At 44.8% G+C, this 27,052-nt stretch overlaps 1 protein-coding gene across 3 annotated transcripts in view; it reads left to right on the top strand.

Annotated features, from left to right (window-relative positions):
- The window catches only part of LMBRD1 (LMBR1 domain containing 1), a 320,053-nt gene that overhangs the window by 279,262 nt on the left and 13,739 nt on the right, over positions 1 to 27,052 (top strand). For all 3 annotated transcript variants that reach the window (XM_078873086.1, XM_078873087.1, XM_078873089.1), the window contains 2 exons: positions 233 to 317; positions 25,702 to 25,793. In XM_078873086.1, coding sequence (XP_078729212.1) covers positions 233 to 317; positions 25,702 to 25,793 — 177 coding nt within the window. The remainder of the gene's footprint in view (positions 1 to 232; positions 318 to 25,701; positions 25,794 to 27,052) is intronic.

The raw sequence follows: 27,052 nt of genomic DNA on the forward strand, positions 1-27,052 counted from the left end.
ATACTCCTTGGTTCTTTTGGTAAAGTCACGTAGATGAAAAATAATAAAATAAATAAAAGTAAATTTTATCACGACATTTCCATTTCAACACAAGCAATCATCATCAGGTGTGACAACCACAGCAATACACATTTGACTGAAGTGACTACCGAAAGAACCAAAGAGTTATGGATCCTTGCTTGTAAAGCATTGAATTCACGCAATTGTTTTTTTCAATGTTTCTTGTGCTCAGGCCAATAAGACCACTTTTGATCCGTCAACCAAAGTGGGAAACACGACTTGGATTCTAACGCCTTGCGACGCAAAGGCTCCGATCGGTAAGACGACATGTCACCACGTTTTCTGAACGCTGAAAACTACAAAGTTTACAGACGCAGCAAAGTAAATTTGCGTTTGTTGTTGTTGATGTGCAGTTACTCTCTAAAGTTAAGTGTATATATTCACATCGCTTATATACGCAAACAAATGCAAGTTGCTTGGCCATTATATCAATGTTCGTGATTAACTGTCACAGTTGGAATTAGCAATCATTGAATTATTCAAGAACAATTGCCACTATTGTGCGCATTCAGAGATGAAACCTACACCTCACTGACATTGTAGGGCAATGTGCTGAATTGTATGTATATGTGTATGTATGTTGAGATTCTTTCGCAATCGTACGTAACCAACCGTGCTAATTCGAGGCGCGGGGGAAGGACAACAAACTAAACACAAAAAACAATTCTAAAGAAATGGGTTTTCAATCTAAATAATTTAAAAGTGCATCGCTCCAGTGGATTCCCAGCATCGGAAGGAAGAGCGTTCGAGACGGCCGCAGAAGCGCATCTGAAAGCGTGCGATGCAGCGGCCGTCTTTCTCCGATGGCTAGCCACAACCTGCCCTGCGAGGATGGCCGGAGTTCGCACGTGATGGTTGGTTTATGCTCCTTGACAAGACCAGCAAAGTATCGTGGTTCGTTTGTGTGAAAGCGATGTGTGTATTTAATGAATGCGACCTTATAATGTGTTTGTTCGTCGCCCGCAAGCCAATGCAGCTCTGCGAGTTCCAAACGCATCACCACCTCTCCCTGCACGGTCACACGGTTGACATGGTCCCACCGTCTGGCTTATTCGCACTTCCCCTTAGTTACGAAACTTTGATTGCCATTTACAATTTGGGTTTCTGTAACCTGCCCCCCTCCTCCAGACTGCACACGTAGCCCCAGCCATCACAACCTCCTGTTCCTGACTTTGTTAATCCACTGCTGGATGAAGGCCACTCACCCCCACTTCCCCCCCCCCCCCCCCCCACATCGTTTCAGTCATGGGGGTTGCTTTGACCACACTTTCTATCTAGTGCGGGTTGGTGAAGGAGGGCACAGAACCCGTTCGAATATCACTCGCCACTGGTGTTAGCCGTGGCTGGAAATTCAACCCGAGATGCTGGGTGCGTAACGCAGTGTGCATACAAACCACTGCACCGCCGCTCCCCTACGTCTGGCGTAATTTGCTGTCGACATTTCGTTGGAAGTTGCTGAACCGATCTTGCCGTGCAGTTCCTAGCCACGAACAACTCGTGCTCTATCTCGCCCTTCTTATGCAATGCATCTCTTTGACATTCCTCGCGCAGCCCCTTGCGTTGTGCTGACTTTGAGGTTCAAATACACAAACTCCTCTGCTCTCCCTAGCTACAATCTCACTTCTCACCTACCCCCCCCCCCCCGACGATGCTTCTCGTAAAAGAACCCAGGAGCCCTCGCGCCTGTCGTCCAACCGAGATTTTTGGAAAGCTCTCGTAAAACAAAAAAGCAAGCAAGCGAGCAAAGCAACGGCAGCAGGCGCCGTTAAGATTTCGCTCCATTTCCTCAAGAACGCATTAGCGATGCTCACGAGCATGCGTGCACGCGTGCGAGCAATCAATAAGATGGGTGTCTTGGCAAGCCCAGATATCGTCTCGGGGCGAGGCGCGCAAGCGTTGAGCGTACTGATTAAACCAAACTCTCTGGGTGGATGGCTGCTTGGGTTACTTCCTCGGCTCGTTATGATAAGATTGGCTGCAGTACAGATTGTTTACGTGTTCAGCGGCACACGCGCGCTTCTTTAAGAGTCTTGTTGCATAATAATATGCGTCACTATGATGTCTCTTAGAGGCATGTAGATTGCCTGTGTGGGTCAAAGTTTCTTGAATGTTTGTAGTGGTAAAATGTAAAACTCTCCAGTGTGTGACTGATCATCCAGAACGGACCGTACAGCATAGAACGACGCAATGCTCGATCCACAAATACGAAGGAGACATCACAGCGATACACTCCGCAACTCCTGGCGCAGTTATCTGGCTTGACCACTTGAATGTGAAATTTGTGTTGTTGCTCTGCGTCTACATCAGCCATACGAAAGAAGAAGAAGCGTTATTTTGCGGTTGGGAGACACTTCTTTGTTCACATTAAATGTTACCAGTAACAGTCTATTGTGAAATACATTTTTTTTTTTACATTTTCAACATATTTTTCGGTACAATGTGCTGATGTATTTATATTACTTTACACGTTTAATCCAAACCTTCATCTGGCCAATCGGTGCGGTGGTTAGCATGCTCAAAACTTTCTAACGTTTCGAGTTCAAATTCCAACTAGGGGTGGTGGATTCGGCGATTCACTCCTCTCGGGTCATTGAAACGATGACCTGTCTAGATGTGTGTATGGGGGGCGGGGGGGAGCAGTTTGTGGCACTATGCTGTGAATCCGGAAATCCGAGTTTGATCCCTCGCTGTGGCTAACATCAGCTATGAGTGATATCTGATCCAATCCTCAGACTTTCCTTCGCAGCCTGTGTTAACCCACCTGCTGACGTATGGTCACACAAACCTCCATGACCACAACAGTGTTGGGGAGGCTTTCACAAAGCAGTGGATTCACAAAGAGCTGTACTTCGATGCATAACATGGCCAGCTCTCGAACAAAGACGGTCACTTCATCGTATGCGATTTCAGATTCACTTCTGCGGCCGTCTGGAATGCTCTCCCTTCCAATATTAGGAAGCCCACTGGAGCTATGGGGCCATCCATTTCGTACATACGCATGGAGGGGGGAGGGGGGGTTAACCCAAATGCGTTTGCTTGCATATGGGGGTCTACTGACAATATACGCATAGGAAACGGGGTGAGGGGGTGAAGCCTTGACAATAATTTGTCTACATTGGCCTTCACATTAGTTAGATAGTTTTGGCGGTGGACTATCTTAAACGCGTTAATAAATTATTAATCCTTGATCGTTTTTGCGTGGATTAAATATCGGCCGTTCTATAGGATTCGGGGGGGTGGGGGGTGCGTCAGGTGTACGTACGCAGGTGGGGGGGGGGGGGTGTAAATAGTCCGCGTGCGTACAGGGAAGGGAGGGAGGGGTCAAGTTTTGACAGATTTTTGCGTACGTACTAAATGGATGGCCCCTATGCAATTTTACACATATGTAGTGACATCGCGGATGTCACTGTGTAATGCCGGCTCGAGAGAGGCACGGCGTGCGATGTATTGCTATCGCGGGCACCACGTGTGTGTGGGTGCAGTACCGGCCCTAGAGGGGCTCGGTGAGCGCTGTCCGACAGTGCTGAGTGGCACCACGCTCTGCGTGCAGTGCCGACCCCTACAGGATAGGGTGTGAGAGTGCCGGCCATGGAAATGGGGTTACTAAGGGCCATGGCACACTGGCTGACCCCGTAGGACACGTAACGGGTAAAGTCTACACAGGGCCCCCAGGTGGGGGCTAGGGGTGGTCACTTGTCAGGGCCGAGATCCTGCTCGAGGATTCTAGAAGGCGGTCGTGGCTAAGGGCGGAGCCAGCCACGCCACGGAGGATACAAGCCAGGTCTCGAGCGGGACCGGCTGCTGTTGTTCATCCTGAAGAATCTACGTTCTACATCCTGTTAGAGTCACCAACACGTGGACCGGGAGCCAGGTCAGGGTCTAACTCCAGTGTAATTAGTGTAGTTAGCCTGGTGGTCCACCACCGTAGGTTGTGACTGTGTTAAAGAGTAGTACCCCCGTGTGTTGGTTTTAAGAAATGTGTTGCCTCCAAGAAGTGCGTCTGCGACTTAGTTGAACTCACTACACATAGATTGAAAACTATTTTTTTTAGAACTGCTTTTTGTGTTTAGTTTGTTTTCCTTCCCCCCATTAGCATGGTTGGCTACATACGGTGCGAAATAAGTTCAACGTACATACATAATGAGGAGCAGTGGTTCACAGTGGTTAGCGTGAACCTGGCGATTTTGGTTATATTCCTTGACCACATCTAACCTCTTCTTGGTTCTTTCGGTAAAGTCACGTAGAAGGGAAGAAATAAAATAATGAAAATAAAACATGAAATAATTCTCACGACGTTTCGGCCACAACGCAAGCAGCTGTCCTCAGGTCCGTCAAGTAGACTCTTTCTACTTGACGGACCTGTTCTCCACCTGAGGACGGCTGCTTGCGTTGTGGCCGAAACGTCGTGAGAATTATTTTACGTTTTATTTTTATTATTTTATTTCTTCCCTTCTACGTGACTTTACCGAAAGAACCAAGAAGATGAATCCCTGCAGTCACGAAAGCTTTCAATCGAAACACATCTTACCTCTTTTGAAAGTGATATCAGAATCTACCCGAGGCCTGTATTAGGCTCGCTCAGCCTTAAATGAGCACCTGCTGTGTGTGTCCTTGTGTGTAAATATCAGCACTGGGGGAGACAAAGGTGGTCAGGTATCGACTGGTCACACCACCCACTCGTGTGTCATTCCATCCTTGATTGATGCTCGCTGACGACACTAGTGCCGGCAGTTCTATATGAGGAAACGGGGGGCTATTTGTCTCAGATTACATTCGTATGAGAAATAAATAGTGGCTGTGATATGGATAGACTGGCCTCTGCCTATAGGAATGTGGAATTTGTCAGACTGATTCAAGGCTAAAAACATAGATCAGCTCCACCTCAATTCTGGTTTGAACATGGAGGCACTTTGACTTGAATCAAATATCCATATTGTGCAACGTTAATATTTCAGAGCATGTCCCTTCTGTGTATGTTTGTGTGGTTTTGCATCGATTTATTTCAACTTCTAAGGGCCCTTTTCCATGTGAAAAATAAGATTATGTAAACACAGGCTATTATTTTGCACAACGAGTCACATGAAAAGGCTGCTAAATATCGGGAGCCTCAGGATGACCTGGTTTACATATGACCCTTAACCTCCTGAAATTGTAATTAAGACGGCTAATGCCACAACCGGTATTATTTAGTTGTGTATTAAAGAATCTTTTTTACAAGGTGATGTAACTAAGCCGAAGTCATTTTTAATGAGGCCTTGAATTAAATACATCCAACAGAAGTTGATTAGGGTTTAGCGCTGGCCTCATGTGGCATAGAAGCTGAATATAATGAGGTTATGTTTGTAACTGTGTTTTTTAATGCCGTTTGTATATTTTGAGGTAAGATTACTGCAAATATTATACTTTGGCTTCAGTTTCTGGTCGATAATCTTCTTTCAAAGTTAGGGTAATTTATTGTAATTTTTAAAATGTCAAAAATCAATAATACATGTATTCTATTATTGCACATAGAAGGATAAAGTTTGGAAGCGCGCTGTTTTAGAAAGTTTTAATGAAGGTCAATTAATGAGCATCAGCTCTGATTCAAGTAGCAATTAAAAGTAAACTTTAATGTTGTAGAAGGAATAAGCTTTTCAAAGATGCAGCATGTTGGGGAAATTTGGATCGGAGGCTTCAACCAAGGGGTCTCACCCCTTTTATCTTCGTACGTCTGAAGCAAAGCAGTCTACATCAACAAGCGTGTTGCAGCGCCTCTCCCAATGCTCGCCGATTTTTTCTTTCCTACATCATTATTATTAGCGTGACCATGAAACGATGAGGCAGGACAGGCATTTGAATATCATACACAGCATTCGTTTAATGTATATTGCTTTCAGTTTGGGTGTCACTGTCAGAAGCGCCCCGACCTGGATGGATGGTTTCAGGATCAGATTTCAGGATTTCAGTCATTGGTCTACGCAGATCACCATTCCTCCCGCATCGTCGATGGGATGCGGTACCGTTTCCTGGGAGGTCAACGGTGTCAGTCCTATGGAGAGATTACCCCCCCCCCCATCTTTGAATTGTCACCAGCCATGATCAATTGAGAATCTGAATACTGGAGGAATCCGATGAGCTATGAAGCTCTTTATCGCAGATATCCAGTCGGGGCAGGTAAGAATGTTACAGCAACTGACAATACAAAAACACGATAGGAGTGCACAGTACAAGAAAGGTAAACAAATCACCCAAACACGTACAAATACAACTAAACCATCCACATCCTACAGACAAAGCACACTGAGATGTTCACTTATTGTTCATAAGCAACCTGGCCACAAATGATCGCTCAATAAATTGACTTATCATTTGGACATTTATAGCGGCAAAATAATAGAAATAGTCTAAACGCGTGTTTCTATATTTGGAGGGAAAACCCAGAGTACCCAGAGAAAACATCCACACAGCCACGAGGAGAGCATGCAAATTCCAAATATACAGCAGGCGTCGGGGTCGGGATCGAACGCTCGACCTCCTGTATACCACCGTGGCGCCCCTTAAATACATTCACTGCTGGATGAAGGCCTCCCCAAATCATCGCCAGCTCTCGCAGCCCTGCGATGTAACAATTCAGCCAGCACCAGCACGCGAGCTAATGTCATGACTCCATCCCCGGGGTGTTCGTATCTGGTTGCGTTACTGCCTCCTCCATCGTTAGTCTTTACCACCGGCCTTTGTGTCTTTCAGTGACGTGTCCTGCCCAAGTCCTTTTAATTTTCTTAACAGTCCTCCGGTTTTCTCACCCTCCACATTTAGAAGCGTGCGTTTATAAAATGTGTCTGCTATTGATTTCTACGCGATAAGTCACTTCGTTCAGCTATCATTTGTGGGCAGGTCGCTTCTGAAAAAGAGACTTACAAGTCAATTGGCCTTACGTGGTCAAATAAAAAATTTAGTTTCGATATCTGACTTGCATTTATCTTCTACGTCATGCGTTCCGTACCTTTTTTCATTTTATTTGTTAATTATAATAATAACAATTTCTGTAGCTCCGTAACATGTCCACGTCTATGATCCATATTCAGAGCAGATTAGCGGGTAATATACACTGATCAACTAGGATTTTAAATGTTAACCTGTAAACATTTTCACAATCTATGATTGGTTTTGAGAGCCAGGAGCCGGTAATCGTTTCCAGTGGAATTTTATTGGTATGTATTAATTGGTGCATTCATAAAATCATAGTGAATAATAGATCTTTGCACTTATTTGGGACTGTTTAAAAACTTCAGCAACTCAAGCACCTCGCATCTCATCTCAACCATTCAAAGGCCACTCCTCAGTGACAGCAGATTAGGCGTGTGGCCCAACACCGACCTGCAATTGGCCATTAGGCTGTGAATAAGATAGCAATACATTCTTGTGTGTAATCCCAATTCAATACCGTGTTTAAATAAATAAAAAATGGACCATGATGCTGGCACACAACGATCTACTCAGATAAAATAATATCGTAGGATCTTTAACATCCACTGCAAAGTAGACGGCACATTTTATAATTGACACACCCGCAGTATATGGCAGGGCTATGAGCAGCACCAGCAGCAGCAACAACAACAACCGCCATTCTCCACTAAGTGGCCACGACATCACCACGGCGCTTGTGCCAGGCTATGTGCATGTTATGGCCACGTGAAGTGCGCCCGCTGGCAGGAGGTCAAGGGACAGACTCAGATGTCATGAGTCGACTGAGATGAGTGGCCGATGCACCACCTGTGCCCCCTCCTGTGCCAACTTGCTGTGCTTAAGCCACCCGGCGCTGCCTCCAACTGCTCAGCAGCATCTTTCACGAGCCTCCACAGAGGCTGATCCCACCCAGCTCCACATCCTCTTGTACCACACCACTCCATCTCCTCTCCAGCCCGCGCCGTGTCCATCCAGCCCCCTCCATCCGTCCGAACAAAATCCGTCTAGGCACGGAGTGGCCAGGCATGCGGGCCACACGACCCAGCCAACGCAGCTCTGCCTGCCAGTGGTGCCCAATAACAGGACCCCGTCCAGATCCTTTAAGGATCCGTGAGCTCCTCACACAATCCAGCCTGGTCAAATGCAGAATGGACTGCAGGCAGGCCAGCACCAGCAGCAGCAGCAGCAACAGCAGCACCAGCAACAGCACCAGCAACAGCAGCAGCACCAGCAGCTGCATCAGCAGCACCAGCAGCACCAGCAGCAGCTGCAGCACCAGCAGCAGCAGCACCACCAGCAGCAGCAGCTGCATCAACAGCACCAGCAGCTGAATCAACTGCACCAGCAGCACTAGCAGCTGTAGTACTAGCAGCAGCAACAGCAGCAGCACCAGTAACAGCACCAGCAGCTGCATCAACAGAACCAGCAGCACCAGCAGCTGCATCAGCAGCACCAGCAGCATCAGCAGCACTAGCAGCAGCACCAACAGCAGCAGCGGTGGGTGTTGAGTCAGTCTTTGCTGGGAACACCCGAGTTGCTACCGTAGGCGCACATCAGGACCTTTCCATCTCGCACCTGGCGTGTCGGTACTGCCAGCAGCTGCCAACGCCGAACATCAAAGTAACACCACTTTACTAACCCGGCAAAACTCAGTATTTGAGTTGGGTCTGTGGAACCCTCGGTGGAGGAAATACCATTAGAAGGCCTCCTCAAACCATTCACTGCATCCAGCATCATCTCCAGCCGTCTAGACATAGTCTTGCCACTGAATACAGACGAGTTTGTACGAGAGAGTGAGGTCAAAGCTGCACAACTCTCTCTCACTGAAATCCAATTCAGAGCGCAAGACATGAAACCGTCATCAGGTCAAACAAAGAACATCAAAGTAACACCACTTAATATTGGCGCTAGGGATGTGCGCACACTTATGAACACAGCTGGACCAAACAGCTCTTGTAGGCAGAGAACTTGCCAGATACAAAATTTACATTGCCCACCCCCCTCCCCAAGTGTGACCCGGCTAGCTGGCACGGGACAGATTGCGTAAGTTGAAGTCGGTGACATCTTCTTTTGGAGTGGGCGTGGAGAAGAGGAGAGCCGCAACACTGGTGTTGGTTTTTCAGTAAAATATAACCTGATCAACCAACTGTTTCAAGCTTACCCAAGGGTATAAAGGACCTTTTGATGACCCTGAAGCTCCATCTACCAGGCAAAAAGCAGGTCACCATCATCACTGCCTATGCACCAAACATGACCAACCCTGATGTGGTCAACAATAAGTTATACGCTGACCTGGAGACTGCAATTGCTGCTATACCCAGCAAAGAGAAACCCATCATTCTCGGCGACTTCAATGCCAGATTTGGAACTGACCATCAGTCATGGAATGGGATAATAGGTACACATGGTGTTGGAAAATGCAACAGCAATGGTCTCTTGCTACTAAGGACATGTGCTGTGCATGACCTACTGATCACAAACACTTTCTTCAAACTACCAAACCGCAATAAATCAACATGTATGCACCCACGGTCAAAACATTGGCACTTGATTAACTATGCCATTGTCAGGAGGAGAGACAGGCATGACATCCAAGTGACAAAGGCCATGTGCGGTGCAGAATGCTGAACAGATGACAGACTCATTATCTCCAAGCTCAACATCCGGATCAAACGTCACAGACGTCCGCAAGGCAAAACAATCTTCTAAGTGACTCAACATCTCCCGGCTGAAACAGGAGAGCGTCCAGCAGAACTTTGCTGAAGCCCTAGATTACTGCTTGGAGTCCCTCAGCCTTGACTTTGAAGATGCTGAAGCAGATTGGACAGCTCTCAGAAATATGCTGCAATTGACAACGCTTGACACTGATGGTGCTGCCACACACAAACACCAAGACTGGCCCGACGAAAAATCATGCATAGATTCCGGCACTCCATGATGAGAAACATCGCCTGCAGAGAGCCTGCCTGAATGATAGCAGCTCAGATTCCAAGGAAACTGCATTTCTCAACATCCGCAGGACTGTCCAGCTCCAGCTTAGAGCTATGCAGGATGCTTGGCTCAGTCAGAAAGCAGAGGGGATACAAGCATACGCCGACAGAAACAGCACAAAGCGTTTCTACGATGCAATCAAGTCAGTCTGTGGCCCACAACCCTTAGGAACCTCATCTCTCCTGAGTGCAGATGGAAGAACACTGCTCACAGAAAAAGACAAAATCCTTGCCAGATGGGCCGAACACTTCAACTCAGTCCTCAATCAGCCTTCATCCATAAATGAAGACACGATCAATAGGCTGCCTCAAGTTGAAATTAACCTGTCACTTGCAGATCCACCCACTCTGGAGGAAATCCAAAAAGCCATCCGTCTCCTCTCATCGGGAAAAGCTCCGGGAGCTGACACCATACCTACGGAAGTCTACAAGGCAGGAGAGCCTCGTTTAGTTGAGAAGCTAATTGACCTCTTCCAGTCATTATGGAGACAAGTAGCTGTCCCTCAGGAGTTCAAGGATGTCTCGTTTATCCACCTCTGCAAGAGGAAGGGCAATCGCCAAGCCTGTGGCAATCACAGAGGCATTTCCTTGCTGTCAGTTGTGGGAAAATCTTTGCAAGAATCCTCCTGAATCGTCTAACAGAACACCTAGACCAAGGCCTGCTGCCCGAGAGCCAGTGTGGCTTCAGAAAAAAAACCATGGAACCACTGACATAGTGTTTTGCAGCCCACCAACTGCAAGAAAAATGCAAAGAGCAAAACTCCGACCGTGTACCTCACCTTTGTCGACCTGAGAAAGGATTTCGACACCGTCAGCCACGAGGGCCACTGGAAGATCATAGCAAAGCTTGGATGCCCAAACAAATTTATCACCATGGTGCAGCATTTGCGTGATGACATGAAGGATAGTGTGCAAGATCACCAAGAGTCCTCTGTACAGTTTTCAGTCACAAATGGAATGAAGCAAGCCTGTGCTCGAGCACCAACCCAATTAAGCATAATGTTCTCTGCCATGCTGCTAGATGCCTTCCCAAATTACCACACGTGGATCCGCTTCATCTACCACTTTTACAGGGCGGCTGTTCAACCTGCGGAGGATGCAAGCCAAAACAAAGGTGGAGGAGGTGACTATTTGCAGCCTTTTGTTTGCAAATGACTGCGCACAAGCTGCTGGTTCGCATGCCAACCTGCAGACCCTCGTGGACCAGCTCTCAGCTGCCTGCGCCAACTTTGGCTTCACAATCAGCACAAAGAAGACTGAAGTTACGTAATCCTTACGTGGACCCAAACATCTATGTGACATGTCAGAAGCTGTCAGCTGTGGACAAGTTCAGCACATGACAAAGTGGTATCACTCTGTCATGTGCTGTTCACATTGATGATGAAATGAACATCAGGATTGCCAAGGCTAGTGCAGCCTTTGGCCGTCTGCGAGATTCAGTGTTTGAAAGGACAGGCATCAAGCTGGCCACTAAGCTAAAGGTTTACCAGGCAGTTATCCTACCAACTCTTACGTATGGCTGCGAAATTTTGACAGTATACCAACGCCGTGCCAGGAATCTCAATCACTTTAACCTAAACTGTGTTAGGAAGCTCCTGAGGATCAAGTGGCAGGACAGAATCCCAGACACCGAAGTCCTCAGCCATGTTGACGTGCTGAGCATTATCCTCACCTTAACAACTCTTTTCAACCAGTCTACACAACAAAGGCTCATTCCTAACAGCGTGCTTCAGCCTCACAATAATAATATCCAGGGCCTACCTTGGCTCCTCCGAAACGTCGTGATTTTAATTTTATTTAAATTTTACTTTTATTAATTTTAATTTCAATCTTTTATCTACGTGACTTTACCAAAAAATCCTAAGAATATGAATCCTTGCAGTCACGAAAGCTTCAAATCTAGAATTAAGTGCTGAGCATTCCCACACACTTTACGAAAGCACAGCTTAGATGGGCCAGCCATGTAACCAGGATGCCTGCCACTTGTCTCCCAAAGCAGATATTCTTTGGCGAGATGAAGAATGGGAAGCGAGCACAAGGTGGGCTGATGAAACGCTTCAAAGACACCCTGAAGGCCTTCCTCAAGAGCTTTAATATAGATCAAAAGTCATGGGAAAGCTTTGCTCAGGATCATCCGACCTGGCAAAATCTCATCTGGGATGGCACTTTCACCTCTGAAACCAGCAGGACCAAAAATGCCATGGTGAAGAGACAACAGCCCAAGGCCCGTATCAAGAGACGCGTACCCCGGCAGGCTGCTACCAACATATGTCCAGTGTGCCACAGAGTGTTCTGGGCTCAGATTAGCCTCTTCAGCCATCTGCGCTATTACCGTACCCCAGACTCATCCCAATGAAGCGTCTCATGGTCATCATCGACCTTTTATGGACGAACAAGAAGATATACCAGGGCAGCCTGCCAGGGTCCAACCATAAACCTCTGCAACAAGTGGAAAATGCGCTACCACCCAAATTATTGCGTTAGAATTGCTAAAAAAAATAATTATAATCGGTCTGCAAATTTATATTATTTTATATGTAGGTTCGTCAGTGAACAAAAACTGTGCAAACAAAACGTTAAAAAAGTAACAATGCAAATGAGCCACTAAAATGGAGACAAAAAAGAATATATTCATTAATTTATTTTTGTCGACCCCAAATCATGACAAATTGCCTTCAATTGCTACCCCCCCCAAACCCCCCTCCCCCCCGAATCACGACAGTTTGTATCATCTCTGGGCATGGTGGCCGGTCGGAGTTGAACGGTTGATTGTCTACTATGCCGGTATACTCCATTAACACAACGCATTGCACAGGTCCGTGGCTAGTGTCACTTGATATTTGTTCAAGCGGGGGGCGGCAGAGAACGGTGAAATGCTCTCCTCTCCGATGGAGGGGGGGGCGTTCCACGGGCGTGCGAGCGACAGTTGCTTCCAAGAGAAATATTTTGCGGGAGGTTGTTTTTTTGTCTGATAGAAGTTGGCATTTGCTGGCAGGCGGCAGATGGCTGGGTTGAGAGGGGTTTGCTACCTCGCATTTTCACGTAGTTATATCGGTTCCCAGCTTATGTTGCCCAGGCCTGCTGTTGTGATGGGTCCTCCTCAGAGAGTTAAGGCACGGGCCAATGAACCATTAAAACATGCCCTATCTGCTGACTTGCTTTTGTCAATAGACTGGCGCAATGCATTTCAGGTAAAGCTTAAGAATACAGTAAAACCTTGGATTGCGAGTAACTTGGTCTGCCAGTGTTTTGCAAGACGAGCAAATTTTTAAAATAAATATTAATTTGATAAACGAGCGAGGTCTTGCAATACGAGTAGTACGCATATACGCTTTGTCTGCCGAGCGTCACCTGATCACAACTGATATACGAGTGCTTTGGATTACAAGCACGTTTCCCACCCACGAAAATTTGATTTGCATTTCTCTGCGTCCGTGTCCCGCTGCCCCCACTGGTCAACCTTCGTTTTTCTTAAGAATGAGCAATTCCTGCTAAGGTCACGGAACGTGATGCAGAGAGAGAGAGAGCTTTGGAACCCTCTAATTGCTTCGAGTTTCTGTACTAAATGTGTGCACTTGTTCACAATAGTGTTTGCAGGTATCAAAATATGTTTTACTTATTTATCTGAACTGAATTTTAAACGCTAGAATTGGTCATTATTTAACGATCCATTTTTTTACGAACATGTTTTATTCTATTTGCCACCTTCTAGTTTTATTTTCTAAATGTCGTGAAATTAAACATTATTTGATGTTGAATATGAGTACGTTATAGGAAAGAAAAGGCACTGAGATTAAAGCAGTATTAACTTGAATGAGAATGCTTTCGCGGAGGGCTTTCAAAAGGATAAAAGTAAGGTCTCCAGAATGATGAGAGGTCACAGCAGGTGCTGTAACAATGATTTTGACGCAATTAGCCATTTAACAATGCAGTGATTCATTGATTAAAATAGAATCGTAATGCTCACAAATGCATTTAATCGCGCGTGTAAGTAGAGACTAATTGTGATTTATGCAAATATTTTCCAAATGATTTGCTAATTTTAGATTTGAACTGATGGAGCGAGCAATCTGTGGGAGCAAGATAAACAGTACACATGAGATGGTAAGAATTAGATGACAGTGAATTGATTATTTTCGTGGTATCGCAATCCAATGCGGAATGCTGCCGCGGCTGGTCCTTTGGACTCGCAATCCAAACGTCGTCGGTTCGATTTGGTCTCGCGACGCAGCAGTGTTTCTAAGCGACCCTCGCCTCTCTCCACCCGGCAACCCACATGGTTACACCGCGGTCCATCAGCACCTCTCACGGGATTGGGTGAAATGTGGCTACTCCCCACGTCTTGTTGGGAAACCTGTTACGTTTATTTAGCATTGCTTTAGTAAGTTTTAGAGGGGCTTGGTTTGGCCCGATTTTTTTTATTTAGTATAGATTCATACTTAAAATTTTGATCTGTATTGTATTATGATTGTTATTGGGATCAAACATCGAAATGGAATTTTTTGCACTTTTTGTACGCAGCATGGACGGGTGGTGCTTTTTTTGTAGGATTTCATTGTTCATGTATGTGATGTTTAGATTTGTGTACAATGAATTTGAGGTGTATCTTGTAATTTTATTGTTTTGTTGCGGTTGCACCCAAATCAAGAGCCGAATGGCTCACAGGTTAAATCCTCATAAATGAAACTGAAACTGTCTTCCACGACATGTGGCCAGCGTGGAAAGCTAGGCCAAAGGCCCTCTGGAGGGGCCTCTCTAGATCTCCTCGAGTGGGGAGGCCCTTCCGTCAGCAGTGGCGCGAGCGGAGCGATTGCAGGGCTGCACCTTTATCTCTTTCTATTGAATTTCAACGCAAGTGGATTGATACCGTATCACTTTTGACGTGTTTGACAAAGAAAAAAAATCATGTGCCACTTGTTCAATGGCGGGACTAGGATGGTGATCGCATCATGCTATATTGTGCTGATTTACGAACACGTTCACAAAATCACTCTGGTCGCACAAATCCACGTTGAAAATGTTTCGGTGAAATTTCAACGCAGGTGGATTGATGCTGTAGTGTATGACTTGATGTGGGATTCAGTGTTGAGAGTGTGCTGCTTTTGGTGACTTTGTGTGGCAGCTGATGAAGGGTTTACATCAGTGTGTCTTCAGTGAAGCCGTGCACTGAAAAGCAAAGCTTGTATTTGCCGGCTTTCCTGTGATGAAGGAGAAATTAACATGAGTCAGCTATTTGTGCCACATTGGCAAATGGAATAATTTGCGGTTATTGGATAACAAATCAAAGTATAAAAAAAACATGGCGAAAAATGGTGGCTTTTACAACAATATCTTAAAACTACAACTATCTTAAGTTCCAAATGTAAAATCGCTTTAAATCAATTGCATTTTTGCAGAGTTGGGGTTTTACATGCTTAACGTAGTGAAGGAATTATCTGAATTATTTTAGTTTTCCTTCATTCCATTTGCTTTCTTTGAAATATTTAGAGAAGTAAAACTGAAAACACAATCTTGGAATATGCACATTTACAAATTGCGCCGTTTGATGTACAGCATATATCGTGGTTGTTGCGTCGCTATGCTCATTATTGCTGCCTTTTTTTTATTAAATTTAGTGGTGGCTTTATGTGTTTATTGATTCATTGTTTATTTTTATGAGGCTGATGACAGATGGCAGGTTAAATAATGCGCGTTAAAACCTGGCTGCTAAACGTCAACATTTTCCAAAGCTATTTGCAATTCTAGTCAATAATTACTCGGCAAAGGTGAAATTGCTTTGTATGCATGACAAGTTGAAATTGAGAAATACAAATAATGTGAGCTAAGCCATACCTGTCTGTTTGGATTAAAGCAGGCGAACAAACCCCCCGAGATAAAATACTTGTGTTCTTGTAAATCTATGTCAATGTTCTTAAAATACTGGAAATCAATCAAATTATACTAAATTCGAATTATCTGTGCTTCACATTGGACATTTTTGGGGAGTGATGTGTTGTCTGCCGTAATGTTTGGCATGTTTATGGGATATGTGGGGTATGGGTCAGCATCAGAGCAGTCGGTTCCTCACGACTTCTTTCTGGTCCTGAGGCTCATTGGCCAGCGTGGTGTCCGTTATAGGGCGGAGCCCGTTATAGCGCGGAGCCCGTTATAGGGCGGAGCCCGTTATAGCGCGGAGCCCGTTATAGGGCGGAGCCCGTTATAGCGCGGAGCCCGTTATAGCGCGGAGCCCGTTATAGCGCGGAGCCCGTTATAGCGCGGAGCCCGTTATAGGGCGGAGCCCGTTATAGCGCGGAGCCCGTTATAGGGCGGAGCCCGTTATAGGGCGGAGCCCGTTATAGCGCGGAGCCCGTTATAGCGCGGAGCCCGTTATAGCGCGGAGCCCGTTATAGCGCGGAGCCCGTTATAGCGCGGAGCCCGTTATAGCGCGGAGCAGCATTTGCCGCTCGCCGCCAGCATCACCATAAGTTGGAGGCTAGTTGAGGGTGCTAGGCTGCTTCTTATGGCCTTTTTCATTGGTATGTTTGTTGAACTTCTTTTGCACCGTACGTAGCCAAACCGTCCTAATCTTTTGAAATGCTGTCCTCTGTTTCCTTGGGGTGAATTTGTCTCAAATAGTTGAGATGTTTTCAATATCGTACCTCATCAGATGTATCTCTACATATAGACTCCATTAGAAAAAAAAATCACTTTGTAAATTGATGTGTAATTATTCTACTTTTGTCCAATGGCCTTGGTTATTCATTATCTAATTATAAAAGAGGATTGAACATATTTTTTTGCCCAAACTAGGGGCTGTATTGCAAGTAATGTGATCATGCAATTAAGGATAATGATTTGCATGAATAGGTTGCTCATATGCCTCGGCAACTTAAAAAAACGCTTGTATCACATTTCATCTCAACCATTCCAATGCCCTGCTGCCGGATAGCCAAGGGGACCCCCCCATTGGCAGCTGTCCCTGCGCAGCGCACAAGCTGAACCCAGCACCAGCCTGCAAGCTGGGATCAGCCTCCCAGTAGGGGGCGATGTTGGTAATTGGCTTTTTCCAACGAAGTCATTTGCTTTTCATGCATCATATGTGTACAATGATGCCGACGCTCAATGGCCCATGCTGTTTCGACAACGTCGCTGGGTCTTTAACGTGCTAATGGCTGTGCTCCCTCTTCCGTCTGTGCTTCCTGCCGTCACTGACCCGTGCGGTAAAGTTTGGCCAAATGACCCCCACCACACACATAGTGGCCAGTGGATGGGCAACGGGGCTATACATGTCCAGCATTTGGGTTAATATTCAAAAATGAAATCCCTCTCTTGTGCTTGCTCAGTAACTGTGTATAATTTAACACAAGAGGACACTGAGTCACATCGCGTGTTATTACTTGTGATCAGAGCCAGATGTTTAGTTGAGCTGCACAATAGCGGTGCTAATTTTGGCTGAGTGTAACAGATATATACATAGACACCCCCCACCCCCACACACACCACTGATGTGCCCGAGGTCTGTAATCAAGATAAACTTTCTGAAAGTAAGCGGTAAGCCTGTGTTATCTTGGCGGTGTGTATTTCACACAGGAGAGGTGGGCTTTCCGCACGACATTTCTCTGCAAATGAGGTTGGAGTGCTCCAACAGAATCCAATCGGGTTAGCGAAGAACCAGCTCATAGGGTGTACGCCGTTCATCAGCGCGCGTGGTCTCGGTGCGTAAAATAAAACTGTTGCTTAGACATTTAAGCAACGGGAGCTTTCCTAATGTGATGGATGGTGGCAGCAATGTCCTTTGATATAGATTAAGAGAGGGTTGTTCAGACACAATGTGTTATTTTGTGTGGCCTGCCAGCCTTTTTGCTGATTGAATGTTTGGTCGTTACAATGTACTGCTTGCGGTGGACTGAGAGAAATGAAATTGTGACAAAGCTCTGTATTAGCACGGGTATAGCAGCGAACAGATTTTGAGAAGGTACTGCATTTAAGTTATAATATATTTGATTCCCATTCACATGACAGAGGTACAGTACGTCAAGGCCGTAGCCATGGTGTCAACATTTGGGGGTCCCCCCCCCCAGAAAAAAAAAAAAATCTAAATTTGAAAAATTTACAATTATGTCTGATAGTGTATTTTATTCCATTGCTCTGTTTTTTTCTTTTTTACCTTTTCTTGTTTCATTGTATGTGATGGCAGAGATTAGGGATTTATAAAGTACAACCATAACCACAATCATATGAACAGAAATCCATTTTATAGCAATATATTGGGGGGGACATTTTGAGCATATTTGAATATTGGGGGGGGATGGGTCCCCCCCCAATATATATTATAATTACGGCCGTACATGTAGTGTGGTTAGCGCGCTCACGGCCAACACCATTCACAATTATCTGAACTGACCTTGGGCCTCCCTTCGGTCGACTCAGCCTTAAATGGGTACCTGGTGTGGTGTGTCCACTTCACCACTGAGGAGACAAAGGCAGCCGGGCGTGGTGTTTGCCATCCACCCCTTAGTGCGCCGTGCCGCCCTTCATAGATGCTACTTGCTAACAGCACTTGCCCCAGCAGTCCATTAAGACTACACGGGGATTTTTCTCTTTGTTTGACAGTACAGACCAGATACCACACGTCCGATTAACACGGTTGGCTTCGTACGGTGCGAAATAAGTTCTACATACATACGACTGTATTTGTGTCAACATGTCCGTGTGCGTTGGTGCATAGCTTTGTTATAATATTTTTTGTAATTTTACAAAATATTAACTTTCTAAAAACGAAAGTCTGGTATTTAAGAACATTTTCTCGTCAAACGTTCATGATCCATGTATCAGTTTCATGTAGTGGTTGATTATGTTGTTTAACACTTATTAACATGCATGGTTTAAAAAGCCTGTTTGATACAAATGTCTATTTGTATCACAAACTTATTTAATTGCCCTTAGAGCTTTGTTAATTAGGCTTCACAGTATCACCCAGGCAGACAGAGTGAACATTGTAGAACTCCCAACAGGCAACAGACACACTTATATCCATGGAGAACAGGTCTGGAAGATGCATTACAGCTCTTGGGTTTTCCAAAAAATTTCATTTACACATTCACTAGGTGGCATTGTTAAAGCGTTGTATATCAACGTACAGCACTGCTCAACAATGTCATTTATTTGCCCAGAAAAAAGTCTCACAAAGTGTGAAGATTCTCTTTCAAGGTTGGTTCAGTCCTGGGGTATTTGACCGATAAATATGTGCATGTGGGCAGACGTTTGTAGAACCCGGAGAATAGGCATCAACACACACACGGCAGGCGGTGACCAACCGGCTTCAACCAGCGCCCCCACCCTTCACTGCTGCCCGTTTCATGGCCTGTTTCACGGCCAACCTGGCAGCCCCCCCTGCGAGCTTTGAAAAGATGCAGGATTCCACCAGAAGCTTGCCCACCTCCAAACATTGGACGCTAACCAGGTGCAGCAAAATTGCACTCTTTACCACTTTTATTAACGATTTGTTTTTATTTTTCACGGACTCATTGGTGAGCGCACAGAGACCATTAAACCTGATAATTGTTTTTTTACCCTTTTATCTGGCAACAAACTGACACCTTTTTTACAAGGAGTCCTGTTTGCATTTACCACAATACCTGCGGTCGGAATGCAAACAAAAAACACAACTCTGATAATGTATGCACTGTTCTTGAAATTGATTGGTCCACACCCGAGACAGCTTTTCTTAGAGCCTAGTCTCACATGGTGTTGGACCAGATGACGCCAAAAGGCGCACGACAAAGAAACCATTAATCCTGCCACACAAGACATGTAATTTTTTTTTTGCCCCGGATAGCAAAGAGGAGGCTTTACACCAAAGATCCGAGATGTTCTTGGCTCAGAGCTCCGGCACAACAGCAATTCTTACCGTTCAGCACATGCGGCATTGCAACACCCACTGGATGTGCAGGCATTGGCTAAAAACAATGAACCTAGGCACAGCGCGTCCTCAAATACCATAGGGTGCCTTGCAGTGAGCGGTGAAATGTAAATAATTCGATATTTGCTATTGTCAATTCATTTATTTGGAACTGCTTTTATGTGTTTAGTTTGTTGTACCGCCCCGCTCCTCCGATTAGTACAGTTGGCTGCATACTTATGGTGCGAAAAAAAGTTCAACACACATAGAGTGTTGAAATGTTTACCATTGGCTCAGCGGTGGAGATTTGAACACCGCCTCTTTGTCGTTAGAGCCTGGAGACGTTTACATTAGTTTCGTGTGTGTGTGCGTGTGGACACGAACCGAGGTGGATACATTTTGGCATCGGTTTTGATGTCGCCCCCGCGAGCTTCACCGCATCGCCGTTGCTTCCGTCGCCGCCCAATACGCCGAGCATCCGCAGCCGAATGCGGTGATCCCAAGGACAAAGGAACCACGTTGGTTTTAAATATCCTTGTGGGCGGCGAATAAATGACGCCGCTGCCGTGTGAGAGCAAGAAAGGAACCCGTTTCTTTGCAGCATTGACTTTGCAGCGACATGCGCCCTGAAGGCCGTTGCTCCGTGCATCGGGTGGTCAACATATGTCTGTGGCATATGCTGCCGTTGTTATGTTTGTGTGCGCTCTGATAACTTTTTGATTTCCCTCTGAGCCAATATTCCAAGTCGTATGCTTGCTTCCGTTGTTCTGCATTAGCAATCTTTTTTTCTTTATTCCCCCCCAAGCTTTTAAATGCAAGAAAAAAATGGATACGAAGCTCATTCAGCAGAGCTCCGCGGGTCAATTTTCCGACTAAGAATTTGTTTTTATACTGTCCACATGTCCAATTTTACTCAAACATTTGGTGGCCAATGAGTCGGTGGCGAAATGTTGACATTCCTATGGGGGGGGAACAGTTTTACCCAAAGATTGCATCTGATAAATATTCATAGACCTGTTGTCCTTCCCCCGCACCTCGTATTAGCATGGTTGGCTCTGTACGGTGGTTCGGCATACGCACGTACGTACATACACATATGAAAATTCTAATACCAGTCTTTATACAAAATTTCTGCTTTCCTTCTGCCCATCATCACAATCAGAACTCTTCCCAGTGTCGTTCCATCATTACTGAAGGTCACTTGACCCCAACTGCCCCCCCCCCCCAGTCCCTTGCCCCCCCCCACCCTCCCCACCCTCCCCCATTAGCCACATTTGACTGGACGTCTGTGAAAAAGAGCTTAATCGCCCATCGAATTCCTCCAGCCTTAATAAAGATTCTGATTCTGAATTTACCGCCATACGTTAGACCCGTCGGCACGCTTTGATTCAGGCGCGTGGGCGAGCGATGGGAGGGGCACTTATGTGACTTGGGAAATGTAATGTTTTGTTGGGCACCTGCCTATGTGAGGTGGGAAATGTAAATCGTTGATTTGATTTCTCCCCGATGTTGATCGGTGCCATGACTGAGGTGTGTGTGGTGGTGCATGGCAAGCGGTGGGTGGTGATTGTCAGGCGAGTGGTGAGTGTCAATGTCTGGTGATTGGTGAGTGTTTGGTGAGTGCCAATGTTCTGGTAAGTGGTGTAAGGTGAGTGGTGAGACTCAGGCGTGTCATGGAACAAGCAAATCTAGTATAAAATATAGAGGTAATATATTGGGTTGTTCGATATTAGCACCTTTGCTTATGAACGTTTTCTCACAGTCTGGATCCGACTAGAACTTTTGTTGTCAATTTCTGCATAAACTCAGGGCTCGGCTGCACACCGTGACGCAGGCACTTTCAAATATCTTGTCCAGCTGTTCAAACCTTTTACCGATTTGTTTGTATAGTACTCCTTACCCTCATATTTTATTTCAGCAGTGCTGGGGGATAGAATGTACTTTGGCTTCTTTAAAATAGTACTCGGATGGAAATCAATGTACAGTATGTTAAACGGGGCAATGTTTATTTATTTTTTAAGTGGACGAAACCCTAACTTTAAAAAGTCCTAATCTTACACGCACAAAGTCTATCCTGATAAAATGTGATGAATTGGTCACAATTCATTGCAAAAAATCAATTCAATAATCAATCGTTCGTTTTAATTGCAGTGGCTATATAGACTAATTATATACAACATGTACAAATCAAAACATATTATGTCCTACTCATGTGATTTGATGCATGCATCTTGAGTTTAAGAATCGACATTAATCGATAATCGTCAGATGCATCAGCATTCCAGCCCTCACTGGACGGGACACTTGGAGACTTGGACACACTCTTGTGTGTTAGTCATGGCAGTAAACGTCTCTTTGCCCGCTTGTGCCAATGTCTACTGACGTATTACAACGACAAAAAAGTCGCAACTTTGCCAAAGCCATTAAACATTATATTCTCAAATGCAAGGAAGCCCATCTATTCATTTTTTATTTGTTGGCCACATTTTTGCCGTCACCTCAATATGACACATATGGCTGCGTTGTTTTGTGGTGGTCTTGCTGCCGTGTGAGAAGAGCAGGGTTTCGTTTATATTATTTCTGTAATTCTAAAACCCCGGTGCCTAGCTTTTCATCGTACGGTTATTTCAAGACTGCACAGAGGCTGGCTTAGTAAGGGGGGACCTTGATTGTTGCAGTGTTGTTAGGTTATGTGACGAGCCAGACGTCCGAGTTCGGAGTGTTTCCATGGCTCAAGCGAGCCATGGGGGCAACGCTGATGGTATAGCCTCAAGCAAGTCGTGACAATTCAACGTCACACGATGGCAGGGGGCAATCTCCTCAAAGTGGTATTATGCAGATTAGCCACGCACACTGGGATTTTGACATGAATTAATAACTCATAGATTTCCCCAGAAGCCCAAATTAGTAATCGAAAAACAGTTATATATTGTTATTCTTGGAAATATTTATTTAAAGCTTTCGTGACTGCAGGAATTCATACTCTTTGGGTCTTTCGGTAAAGTCACATAGATAGAAAAAGAATAATACAAATTTGTATTAGTTTAAATAATAAATGAACATTTTATTAATTTAAATTTTTCTATCTACGTGACTTTATGGAAAGACCCAAAGAGTATTCTTGGAAATGTTTAGAACAAGTCACGTGCTTATTCCGAACAAATATGTGCTCCGGTTAATCTGAAATCCACGTGACTGCCCCTGCAGTACAGTAGTTGCATATCTTTACAACAGTGGGTGGAGTTTGATTGATTGATGTCCACTTAGTGGGCCGATTCTTCTGACCGGGAGCAGGAAAGTGTTATCCCTGAGCATGCGCATCGATCGGTCGATCGTCAGTATTTGTTCTAAACCGAAAGAGTCACAATCGAAGTCGTCAATTGTGCTTCATTGTGAGTGATTTATCTGATCATTTATTTTGTGAGTTTTCATTTTACCCATATTAGTCGTTTTTGGCATAGAGCTTTGTGGGAAATCGATATTTTTGGATTTTCCGCAATTTTCAGTTATCCGCGGCCGTCCTCCCCGTCATTAGCGCGGATAATTGAGTCTACTGTATATTCAAACCCCTTCGGAAAAAATCTTTCAAGATATCAATATTCTGCATTGGCTCCCCCCCCCCCCCATACTAAAGATGTTCATGCATCTTGCACTCTTCACTGCAGCAGCAACAACAACTGTCTTCTCAATTGAAAACTGCCATTCATTTAGACACTTAATAAATCCAGATTGGATAGTATTGAATGTCCGAAAGCATTAAAGATTAAGAGCGAATTCTGAGCTTTCAACATCCACTCTTATTACCAATGTGTCATGTTTTCAAAGGCTCTAATACCAAATAAGGATTTTTATTTATTTCCCTTCTTGCTCGGGTCTCCCACTGAGTGAGTCGTATCACAACCTGCACATCCGTCTGGCTGGCAAACTGAACACAGCAACACTCAGCAATATTGCGCTACCGATTCTTTTTAAATCCTTTATATTAAGTTCACTTGCTTGCTTGCTTGCGCGCTTACGACCGTGCAAATCTTTCGGTCGTTTTTTAACCCACTTCCCGTGATCCAATCGAGCTGACATTTTGCACACAGACTCGTTGTGCGTGATAATTAATATTCGTGAAAATTTTTCCCATAACTTTACACTTTTTAGGAATTTTTTTTTTATATTTAATTACCAATTGCTTAATGCTGGCAGACAATCATCTGACCCATAGGTGGCAGCCATCTCACGAGGACGAGAGGACTCTAGCCGCCACGCATATAAAGGATTTATAGTGAAAAACTTGGTTTTTGCGGGTTAATTTTTAAGCTCATCCCGTAGTTGTTTTAGAGCCTGGTATTGCAAACTCACTTAAAGCACCACTGTGGACATTGCAAAGTGTTCTATACTATTCGGTTGCTTTGTTGCAAAAAAAAAGATACGTGAAGTGAAAATGTATAATTCTGTCAAAGTAGCCATCGGGGTGGAAGTAGGGTGTGTGGTGTTTGTGTAAATGGAACCGCTGCGAAATGGAAAGAACTTTGCATTTAACATTTGGCGAAAAGAAAGGGCATTTTTATAAATGCTCGCATATTAGCCTGCCCCCAAGTTACGTGCTCCCTGTACTGCAACCAAGGTGACAAATAGGAGACATTTAAACTTGCCAGCTCCCCGATGTTATTGTATTGCCATCCAATCGCTTTTGCATAGCCCGCATGTTAATTGTGAACATTTCAAAGATCTTCAGTTGTTCGTACATGCGGATGATACTTCTGTTCGCCGAACAGGTTTATTCCTCTTCTTGGTTCTTTCGGTAAAGTCACGTAGAAGGGAAATAATAAAATAATAAAAATATTGTAGAGGGGAAATAATAAAATAATAAAAATGCCTTTTTCTTATTTATCTTCTACGTGACTTTAAATAAAGAACCAATAATATGAATCCCTGCAGTCACGAAAGCTTTAAATAAAAAAAAATACTTCCTGTTTGTTCAATCAATTCCAAATTTTGCACATATACTCAGATCCGGTGACAATGCATGCCTGTATGAAAATCGGCATCAATTAATCAATTAATTCGCAACTTTAAAACAATTTACATTTTGTATGGACGCCTTATTATTTATATATATTTGTGTAGGTAAAAAGCGCTGCGGTCCCTAAACTCTCTGTGAACGAGTTACAGAAGTAATCAATTAAGTGAAGTAAGCGTTGATGTGGGAGCAGGCGCCGCATCATTGACGTACTTCTCAACCGTGAGTTAAACAAAGTTGTTAATAAAACAGTTGTTTTAAAAAATATATTTTAAAGGAGTTTATTAAGGTCCGTCTCGTATATTTGCGTGCATTGCAGCTCTTTAAATATTGAGGTTTTACCAAATTCGGAAAAATGGCTGTTCTTGTTATTTTGTTGCTGACCCCTGACCTCGAGAGAGAGGAAAATTCAAGGTCACATTCAAAGTGGAAGATGAACAATTAAGTCAGGCCATTGTTTCCATTATTCTGCAAGGTCCAGAAACTGATGCACAGTCCACATCCAGATGTCAAGGTGTGCTCGTAGAGTCTCCCACCAACTGCCTTTCAGGTCTTCCACTTTAGTTGCTGGCATCTGGGTGCCACTCCAGTGCCTGTCTCAGTAATCCACTCTCCTCGATCCTCCACACACACATGTACCCTAACCCAGCAAAAACCTTCCCTTCCTAATTACACCCATAATGCTCTCCTGCCCCTTTCTACTCCAAACGTCAGCGGTATCAAGCGTTCGTCATGGTTTATAAACTGACACCATTGAGTGAATGATGGACACCACTCTGCTAACGATGATGTTTGCTGGTTCTTCTGCTTTGCAGATGATTGCACCGTGACACGCATGTACCTGTTCCTGCACAAGTTTTGGTTCTTCAGCTCCGTGTACTACATCGGCAACTGGGCCTTCATGGTGGTAAGTGTCTCCCACTTGCAATTCGCACGCAATTTAAGTTCCATTTTAGCTGAGAGCTTTTGTGGTCATTAAAGCTCAAATCCAGGTCCAAGGTGAACTCCGCTGACCATCCATTTGGAGATGGTAAAATGAGGCTCGTTTTGTGGCAATTCAGTGTTGAGCATCTTATGGAAAGACTGGCTCCCTGTCATTGTAATTCTGGAATTTACACGACTAGCTCGAAGCCATTTTTCCTCCAAGTTGCCCCCGGTAGTCCAGAGTGCTGAGCGAGCACTGCTGAGATCCTGGGTTCAAACCTGGGAAGTCGCCCGCGATCAAACAGGGTTCTGGAGTGCAGCAAGTTGATGGTCTTAGCCCAGTCACCAATGACGAGACGAAAAAAAAACCATCATTGAATTGAAAGTTCCAGTTGTGAAACTTAAATATTTTCATTCAATTCCCTTGTTATGGACACTTTTTTTCTTGAACATATATACGTGTGCGTGTGTGTATGTGTACGTTCAACTTCTTTTGCACCGTACGTAGCCAGCCGTGCTAATCGGAGGCGCAATCAAAGGTGTGCTCCCAACACGGATAGATGCCTGTTCAAATGACAGCAGAAGGAGTTCTGAGATCATCTTCAAGGGCCGTTCTCTGACACGGGGTGATTCTCTGCTAGCTGGAGATGTCCAAGTGGAAATGTAGTCATTGCATGACACGAAGGCAAAAGCGCAACCGGGATAAAGTGATATAGTGAGGGGAAGGGGCTCCCATTTCTGTTTTGAAGCCGATGACACATTGACTGGATATAATGTAATTGTCACGGTTTCAATGAGGCGTAGGGCAGTGATAATGATGATGACAATGATGATTATGTGCAGTGTACTCGCTGTGGTTATGATGAAAATCCTTGCAAATATTGCTTGCTGCAGATCAACCGAACACCAGAATTGTCACTGAGTATCTTAGAATCGTGCTCAAAGGTGGGCACACTGCCGTGTTGTTGTTTTCATGCGATGCTGATTTTATTTGCAAAGTATCAACCAGACTTATACAATTTGGAATCAAACACTGAAGTGTCCGGGCGCATTTCCATGCACGCTTTCCCGCAAAATGTGCGGTGGCAGTGTGACCCAAGGGTTTTAAAATCGTCTGACTTAGCAAGTTGAAACCGAAGCCAGAGCAATACTGTAGTTATCTTTCCAATTTCAGCACGATTTTCATTGCAGGCAGTTTTTTTTGCTGCGACACATTTAAAAATATTTGCCAAAGGGCCGCAA

This window comes from Lampetra fluviatilis, chromosome 2 (assembly GCF_964198595.1).
Source record: "Lampetra fluviatilis chromosome 2, kcLamFluv1.1, whole genome shotgun sequence".
Classification (NCBI taxonomy): domain Eukaryota; kingdom Metazoa; phylum Chordata; class Hyperoartia; order Petromyzontiformes; family Petromyzontidae; genus Lampetra; species Lampetra fluviatilis.